The sequence below is a fragment of the Bombus huntii genome, chromosome 14 (genome assembly GCF_024542735.1).
Source record: "Bombus huntii isolate Logan2020A chromosome 14, iyBomHunt1.1, whole genome shotgun sequence".
Classification (NCBI taxonomy): Eukaryota; Metazoa; Arthropoda; class Insecta; order Hymenoptera; family Apidae; genus Bombus; species Bombus huntii.
The window spans coordinates 2,634,645-2,644,709 of NC_066251.1; the positions used below are offsets into that span (position 1 = coordinate 2,634,645).

The window sequence follows — 10,065 nt, forward strand, 5'->3', positions numbered from 1 at the left end:
GAGAAACAGATAATGCTATATATAGCATATGTTAATTGTAGTGCGGTTGTTTTATAATTACACTGCGAATATTCACGCAAATTTGTATTTTTAATATATACTACTAATTGTTAGGTAGATGATACATTTACACTGAACATGTGAATGTGTGTGTGTAAGTGTCAGAGGATGTCCAGGTCTCAGGCGAGATAAAAGACGATTGGTAACTGTTAGAAGAATCTAGAATAGTCTGTTGATAACAAGCGTGCGTGTAAGAAGTTTATCGACGTCTTCAGAGTGTAATATATATGTATAGCTGTTGTGTGTGAATAATGTAAATTATTTATTTTTCCGAATTCTCTGTATAGCTTAATATGGTAGCAGAGCGTGGTTACTAATTTTGCAAGCTATTTAGTGCGTGGGTTTTAGTCTTGCGAGTTAGTTCGGATGAGTTTAGTAAGGGAAGAAACGTTCAAAGGATATAAAATAAAAGAAATAATACTTCGAGCACGTAGAAACGCTTGAGTAAAGAATAGAAAATCAATTAAAATGGGAAGATCGGAAATTATGATACCGATATTTGATGGTGAGGATTACGGGATGTGGAAGAAGAGAATAACGATGTTTCTGAGGTATAAATAATGTGATATTGTTATAACTAGAGTGAAGACCGAAACAGACAATCCCGACTGGGAGAAAATGGATCTGAAGGCGATAAATATAATTTATAGTGCCATCTCAAATAGACAATTAGAATATATTAGGGAAGAAAAGACAGCGTATGAAATAATGAAAAAGTTCGACGAAATGTATTTGAGAGAATCGACGGCACTACAGATCGTGTGCAAAAGGAGATTGGAGAGGATAAGTCTCGATAAATACAGTGATTCAGCATCGTTCTTCAGCGATTTTGAAAAGCTAATAAACGAATTAAAAAGTGCAGGAGCACAAGTGAGTGAGAGGGAAAAGCTGAATTACATGCTAAATACGTTACCCGAAGCTACATCGCTAGATATAATAGATGCAGTGAAAGAAGAGAATCAAACGGTAGCGTACGTGAGGAATAAAATAGAAATGGCGGAAAAGAAAAATACATCAAATCGAGGAGAAATGAAAACTAATGCTTTTGCTGCAAAAAAGGAAGGATGCTTCAAATGTGGAAAAGTGGAACATTTTGCAAGAGAGTGTCAAAATGGCGTCCAAGCGAGAAGCACTAACAGTTATCGGCGTGGGTCAACACGGGGTCGCAGCAGAGGAAGAGGAAACAAAGGCAATACGAGCAGGGTATGTGGAAACTTCCATCGTCAATCAGCAGCCGGCACGAGCGAGTATGGCAATTCAGGAGCAGGCACATGGATGGCAACGGTGCACGCAGCACACAGCAGCGAGATGAACGAGATAAATTATAACGAAATAACGTGGCTATTAGATAGCGGTTGTACCGATCACATAATTAACGATGTAAATTATTTTGATAAGTCTATCGATCTTAAAGAACCGGTAAATATATATTTGGGCGATAATAGATCGATAAAGGCAACAAAAGTAGGAAATGTTATAAGCTATTTTGAAGCATTTGGAAAGCGAAATAAAATAAATATGAATAAAGTTTTTTATGTGAAAGAAATGTCCGCAAACTTGATTAGTTTAGGCAAGTTAACGGATAATAATAACATGGTTATTTCAAAAGGAAATATTGCAAAAATAATAGATGAGAACAATAAGCTTTCAGCTGTAGCGGACAAAGAAAATGGAACATATAAAATGAAAAGTATATTGAAAGGGAAGGAGCACTTAGTAAACAGTGCCGAACGTAGTGGTATGAATAAAAAGGAAAGATGGCATAGGATGCTAGGACACGTAAATGTTAAATACTTAAATATTTTGAGTAAAGAGCAGCTAGTGACAGGTATTCCGAATAAATTTGAAAAGGAATTGTTGAAATGTAAGGTGTGTATAGAAAGTAAAATGCATAATTTACCTTTCAAAAATAATCGGACTAAGGCTAGGGAGATAATGAAAATTATTCATACGGACGTGTGCGATCCCTTTAAGACTACCGGATTAAATGGAGAGAAATATTTTATTTCATTTATCGATGATTATAGTAAAATAGGTAGGATCTATTGTATAAAATCAAAAAATGAGATGTTTGATTCTCTCGTACAGTTTGTAAATGAAGTTGAGAACCTAACGGGCAAGAGGTTAAAAATATTGAGATGCGATAATGGAAGAGAATACTTAAACAATCGAATTTATAAATCTGTTAGGGACAAAGGTATCGTAATAAATAATTGTCCAACTTACGTACATGAATTAGACGGAACAGCGAAAAGATATAATAGAACAGTGATGGGCATGGCGCGTTGCTTGTTAACGGAAGCGAAAGTACATAAAAAGTATTGGCCGGAAATAGTATGTACAGCGGCATACTTGAAAAATCGAATACTAGCCAACACTGTAGAGAGAAAGACAGATATGGGAATTCTGTTAGGATATAGTGAAGTAGGTTACAGAGTCCTATTAGGTGGAAAAATAACAGTAGCTAGACATGTAGAGGTCATAGAAACAGACACAAAATGTATCGGTTTTGAGGAGAATTCATTCGATGCAGATAGCGATGATAGTAAAGATAATTATTTATTGGATATCATGAATAAGGAAGAGTTAGAAAGTAGAGAAGATGAAAATGATAGTAGTTCTGAAAGGTTAAAGATCCCTAGGAGATCTACACGTAATAAGAGAACTCCAATAAGGTATCCAGAAAAGGAAAACAGTAGTGAGATTCACGCAAATTATTGTAAAGTAGATATCCCTCGTACATTTGAGGAGGCGATTTGTTGCGAAAATAGTGAAGATTGGAAACAGGCTATGGATAAAGAAATAGGATGTCTCTATAAGAATAAAACATGGAAATTGGTAGAAAGGGTAAAAGGCAAAGAAGTATTAGATGTGAAATGGGTTTACACGAGAAAATCAGATGACAGATATAAGGCTAGATTAGTGGTAAGAGGATTTCAACGAAGCAACGTAGTCGATGACATATATTCTCCAGTAGCGAGTAATCAGACCCTTAAGATATTGCTATCATATTGTTGCCAAAATGGATTAATCATTGAGCAAATGGATGTAGAAACTGCATTTTCAAATGGTGAGGTAAGCTCGGAGGTATATGTAAATCAACTAAAGGGATATGCAGACGGAACGAATAGAGTTTGTAAATTATCGAGAGCGCTTTATGGGTTAAAAGAAAGTCCGAGGGATTGGTATGAGTGTTTTGATAGGTATGTGATGAGATTAGGTTTTAAGAAGAACAACTAAGAATTGTGCCTATATACTCATGGAGAGGGAGAAAATGTTGTTTATTTGCTAATATATGTAGACGATTTGTTAATCTGTAGTAAAAACAAAAAAAGGGATATAAAATATAAAGCAGTTATAAACTGATAAATTTAAAATGAAAGATTTAGGTGAAGTAGAAGAATATATTGAAAAAATGACACTAAGCCAAACAAAATACATTGAATCATTAGCAAAGAAATATAAATTACAAGACAGCAAATTGTACTGTACACCTATGGAGACAAATTTAAAAATTGAAAAAGCTGAGATAAATAGAAAGGACATTGGATACAAGAATTTAATTGGTGCATTGCTGTATATTAGTACAAATACCAGACCCGATATAAGTTATAGTGTCAATTATCTTAAGTAGATTTCAAAATTGTTGTAGCGAGACACATTTTAAATATGCTTTGCGAATATTCAAATATTTGTACCGGACTAGGGATTTAAGGTTACATTATAAAAGGAATGAAAAATGTGAAACGATAGATTGTTTATTAAGTGTACAGTATAAATGTAAGGAGGCGTGTTAGGTAGATGATACATTGCACTGTACATGTCAATGTGTGTAAGCGTCAGAGGAAGTTCAGGTCTCACTTAAGACAAAAGCCAATTGGTAACTGTTAGAAGAATCTAGAATAGTATGTTGACAACAAGCGTGCGTGTAAGAAGGTAATCGAGGTCTTCAGAGTGTAATATATATGTATAGCTGTTGTGTGTGAATAAAGTAAATTATTTATGTTTCCGAATCCTCTCTATACCTTAACACTAATATATTTATAATAAATACATACCGCAGGCTATAGGTAAATGGATTCTTCGCGATGTTAGCACGAATGCTTTCCACTAGTATTATTTCTTAGCTATTTTATTATTAATCTGTTAATCCATTCGCATTATATGTGCATTAAGTAAGATACTACATGAAGTAAAATTTATTAGAGACTTGCGATAAGTATAGGTGTATTAATGTGTAATAATGTACATTTTTTGCTTTCAGATTTCTCATAAATATATAAAAGTCCGCACTTGGTTCATGATATAAGAAAGCATCAGTGCGATGAATATCTGAATCGAAATGTTAAATTTATCGTAATGTAGGATGGAATAGAAATGCAACTTTAAACGATGGTACGCAAGTAAATAGAAGTGAGAAATAATTTAGGAACATCACTATCGAGGGGAGGAAAGGAAATTGCATTCTGCGTATTAAAATTACAGATAAATACATGACGTAATATCAAGAGTGAAAACTAACCGATACTACATGCTAGGAATTGCCGCCGGAATTTTATGTTGCACATCCTACTAGCTGTTTCTTGCATTGATAAAACGACATGACCCAAACCACTGCCCTCAGGCAAATTGCTGGGAGCCTGGAAAACAGATACCTTTGTTATGAATAGGAATCATAATTCCATTCTAATCCGATAGTCTAATCAAACTTTTGAGCGAATATAAATTCCAAATCACGGAAAAGCTATTAAGAAGTATTTAAATATTAATATTTCTTCACAGCAATTAAAAAATTTTCCTTCTTCTTTCTTAATAGAAATACAATTTATGGTATTCTATCAACAGCATTAAAATATCCTTGATGTTATTTGATGTTATTATAGATAGAAGACGAACTTGAGTCTTCCACTGACGTTTGCTAAAGGTTATTTATGCTTTCGACATCTTTCTTCTAAAATCATTTCCTTTGATTGTCCTCCAAATCAATAATCATTTGAAAGGTTTCTATATATTTCTTAAATATGTTTTGAAATTAATGAAATATATTAACATGTCGTATAGATAATACCGAAGAACCGTTTGAACCTTCGAATATGATTCGATATTTATAAGAGGTAACAGTTTTAAGCTTTGAACTTTATGTTTTGGTGGGTCGTGACAGTTTAAATCAGGGTGAAAGATTCCAAATTTTAAATGATTACGATCGATCCAGACACAAGGTCAAAGATTTCAGATTATTGTGACTTTTAAATAACGAATCATATTCGTAGGTTCAGACGATTCTTTGGATCTCGGATATATTGGATTGGATATATTCTCATTCAATTAGAATTTGTTACTCTGCGATATTTAATTTCTAACTGTTTACTTCAAAAATATATGTTGTATAATCATATTAAATGCTTACCGTCCTACGCTGAGACATGTTGCCAAAAATAAGTACTTTTACGCAATTATATAATCACGATAGATTTTCAATAATTCAATTTGTAGAACTCGGTTCACACATAATTATTTAAAAATTGCACGAATGATCATGGGCAGTTATCTATCGCAAAAAATGAAGAACTGTAAGAAATCATTACACTGAATCTCGTGATTTACGGATTTCGTATTGATTTGTTCGATTTCCACGAGTGCCACAACCATACTGGGTACTTCTGGGGCTACTTCCCCTTTACATACAGTCGACATTATTTCAACACATAAACACTTCTAATTCTCCTTGTTATATGTTTAAATGTAACGAATTAATTTTAAATATTCCGACATAGGAACAATAATATTTTTGTACTTATTATATCTAGGAAGTATCCTAATTGTAATGTTAGAACAGTCGAATGCCAACTAGTATATGATACATATTTCCTATAATATAAAAATTGAAATGAGCAAAAATAATTGCACAGCTTCGACTATTAGTCATTTTTGTTCTATGTTGCTACATTGGTTACGTTGCGATCATAATCCAGCATTTGAATTATCTTTAATTTCTTGGAGCATAGCTTTCTTTATCGCGGCAATTCTTGTTCTCTTTACTTTCGCTCTATTTCGACGTTTCCTACTGAAACTGTCGTATTTTCTACGATCTCCCACGCGTCGAAACACTTCTTCGTTTGAAATTTCCTCAGTAGAGAAACGCTTCGCCCAAATCATTTTCCCTCCCTGCATCGGCATCTCCGTGCACACGGTACACTTGCATGGTATCTATAATTTCTGTGGATGTGTACAGTATTGCTCGATTCCTTGTGCACTCGTCCCAATTACATCGAATGAGATTGCGTTCAGACTCAAGACTCAAAGAATCATCGGACTCTTGTATACATTGGCTTTGAGCTATTGAGTATGAAACTAAATGATTGCGGATTTTGTCATTCGGTGGTTTTGAGTGCATAGATTATTTTTTATTATTAAAATATCCAACCTTTACTTGCGGAAGTTTCCTCTTCATTTTCATTAGCGAGTACCCTTTTCAGATAATTAGAACAGTCGCGACGCAGCGTTATGAATCGTAGGGAGCATGAAAAACACTGATATTTTTCGATGTCGGTATTTCACGGGACACAAAGTCCCATGTATTGTCACGTCTAGTCGCGTTTTTATAATAGGGAATGTGTGAAATATCGATACATATACAAATTACCATCTCACAGAGAATTATAATATAACTGTAATTTAGTTTTAGGTTTAACTCGATCTTTACTTTCAGTTTTAAATTTCCGCTTCGATCGTTCTTAAAGATGTTTTTGTAGTTTGTTTTCCATAACGATCAAAGAACTAATATTTGTCAAATGAATGGCAAAAAAGGATTTGTCCGAATTCTTTTATGCAAAATCAGTAATTTTTTGGGGAAAAAGAGGGGGTGATGTTACCGTAGAAGAGAAAGTTGGTATTCCGAGTAATTTACTCAGTGAACTCGGTGGTTCTCTTACCATGTTAATATCGTTCTCGACTTTACCGATCTAGCATGACGCAGGTTTAGGACCTTAGCGGTATTTGGTATTACAGTTGAATCGTCTTCATTCGGACTCCTGTAATTAATTTCCACTAGGGGTGTCTGTAATAAATTCGTCTATAATATAACTCAAATAAAATAGAACATTCAATATCTTGTTTGTGATTTTATATATAGATAGTAATGTTTCCATGTTTCTTGTAGCTTTTTAATAAGGAAGATATTTGTTTAAAAGATATACAATAAATACATAATTGTTGATAGACAAAACTTTATAAAATTGTCGATACTACATTTTTCACGTAAATTATCGTATGTTAAAAGTAAGAAATATTATAAATTTCTGAAGAGAACACTATTATGATAGCCATAATTTACCTAAAATAACATTCAACAGTTCGATAGAATTCCTATTAGACAAGGCTAGATATTTATCACTGTGTTATGATACAGTAATTACTGTAATATTCGAACAAACGTATTCAAATATTTTTCAGTAATAACTATAATATAACGCTGAAAATGCCGTGTCTTACACATATATATTTATATCTGTATACACATATCCTTATCAGCGACAAACACAATGTAATATAAGTACTTATTAGGAATTCGTTATTTTAATTATATTACATTATTTTTAGCATAAATACTGATTTTTCAGCATACAATTGTATGCTGCAAATTATATATTGCATACAAATAATAACAACATAGATAACAGCTGAGATATAAAAAATTGTTCTTATCAGTATTATGTCACCTTGTCCTTTTCTAAAATATTACTTTTCTTACTTTTGCAAACTGTTGTCCAATTATTTCGAGTTAATTGGTATTGTTACATTGTTCGTGTTATGAAATGGATAAAAAGTTTAGTTCGAGAACATGTATTCCTCTGAGTTCAATGCCAGTCAATTTATGCAATACATATGTTTGTAAATGACCACTACCTTTGTTAGACACAGTTCTAAAATTACACGTACAAACGAATAGAACTACGTTACTACAAAAATTGCATATCGTGATAAAATTGTAGATCTTTATCGTTATACTAATAAAAATGAGAAATAAAATATTCGGAGTATGGAGATATCGTGCTATGGATTGTCAGTGCATTTTCTCCTGTCATATTTCACGACTATCCATTTCATCGCTGCTAACTTCTTCATTCGATGAATTCAAATTTTCACCAGCTAGAAGCGCTTCAATCTCGTTATATGTTTTTCCTTTTGTTTCCGGTACCCATATGAACACCATCAGAAATGCCAAGCTGCATAATGTTGCGAAGATAGTGAAAATCGCATGCCATTCTACATTCTCGATAATCACTTGATTCAGTTTCGTCGCGGTAAAACCAACTATACCATTGAAAATGACAACGATGGCACCAACAATGCCTTTTAGTTCCGTAGGAAATAAGTCGCATAGGAGAACATTGGGTAACAGTCCTAAACCAATTTGAAACAATAATTGATACCCACTTAAGAAATGAATGGAAACAATAGTGAAGGTGGGGTGGTCAAAGTTATGTTGATCTAAGAAAAGACAACCTGCAAAAATAATCAATGAAAGACATGACCCCATCGTAGACACAATCAAAAGTTTCCTTCTTCCACAATATGTCACTATTAGCATGGCTATATAGCCAGATACATAGCGGACAACCTGGACAAAAATCATCGCATCCTGCGGACTGAAAGTGGCCCATTTTCTGTCAATGTCTTGTTCCAGGTACTCCGTAACGGAGAAGTTTCCGCTAAGTTGTTGTGCCATGATCAAGCCAAGCATGATAAACAGAGCATTCCTGTTGCTTCGTTGTAGTATTGCTCGCAGCTTGTCTAAGCAGGTATATTTAGATAACTCCATGTATGTCTCAGGTATGTCCGTTGATTCTTGTGAATCCACACTGGATTGTTTGCGTAAATGGCTTCTAGATTGTGAGTGTAATTCGCGCAAGGATTGTGGGCGTAATTCACCTGTGGGTTGCTGGTGTTCTTCACTTACGACTTCTGAATGTATTACGTATGTGGATTGTGAGGGTAAATCGCTTCTGGATTGTGATGGTAAATCGCTTCTGGATTGTGGGGGTAAATCGCGTCCTGATTCTGAGTGTAAATCGCTCGTGGATTGTTGGAGTAATTCGTATCTGACTTGTTGGTGTAATTCGTGTCTGACTTGATCGCGTAAAGTACGTAGTTCCATTTTCACTTTGTCAGGATCTTCGATGCATTTGTAATATACTATCGACTTGCATGCTTGCTCCTTTTGACCTTTTGCCACCAAGAAATACGGAGTTTCGGGGAAGTACAAGGTCGTCAAGATGGATATAAGGGATATTATTACAAGAAACGCCAGCTGTAACTTATACGTCAGCCATACTGATAGTGCGTAGGTTAGTAGTATCCCCGAATTTACGTTCGCTGCGATTAGAACACCTATAGATCCTCTGTATTTGATGTCGGCGACTTCTGATACGAACATGGGATTTATCGTGTGGGCAATACCAACGCCTATACCTAAAGTCACTCCAGCAAGGTATAGCATTGGCGCGGATGTTGCGAAGCAGATGATTAACCAGCCTATGGTGAACATTGTGCTGCATACAAGGAGGCAGTATTTACGACCGATGCGATCGGCCAACTGGGCAGCCAGAAGTGAACCGATCATTGAACCAAGTACTGTCAAAGAAACGACCCATGAAGATTCGTCCTCTGTTAACATTAGCGGCACGTCGCCGCATCCAGTTGTTAGGTGGGCAAGTGAAATCTTTATCCATCCGTTGACTGTACCGACCAAGCCCATGGTTATCGTTGCTGGAATGAGAAACAGTTAATGCTATATATAGAATTTGTTAATTGTAGTGCGGTTGTTTTATAATTACACTGCGAATATTTACACAAATTTGTATTTTTAATATATACTACTAATTGTTAGGTAGATGATACATTTACACTGAACATGTAAATGTGTGTGTAAGCGTCAGAGGACGTCCAGGTCTCAGGTGAGACAAAAGACGATTCGTAGCTGTTAGTTGAATCTCGAATAGTCTA

The 10,065-nt window shown here is 34.7% G+C and overlaps 1 protein-coding gene across 1 annotated transcript; it reads right to left on the minus strand.

Moving 5' to 3' along the window:
- Positions 1 to 8,117: 8,117 nt before the first annotated feature.
- On the minus strand, positions 8,118 to 9,817 carry LOC126873396 (uncharacterized). The gene has a single exon (XM_050634239.1). The coding sequence runs from the start codon at positions 9,815 to 9,817 to the stop codon at positions 8,141 to 8,143; it is 1,677 nt and encodes a 558-aa protein (XP_050490196.1). The 3' UTR covers positions 8,118 to 8,140.
- Between the last annotated feature and the right edge of the window lie 248 nt (positions 9,818 to 10,065).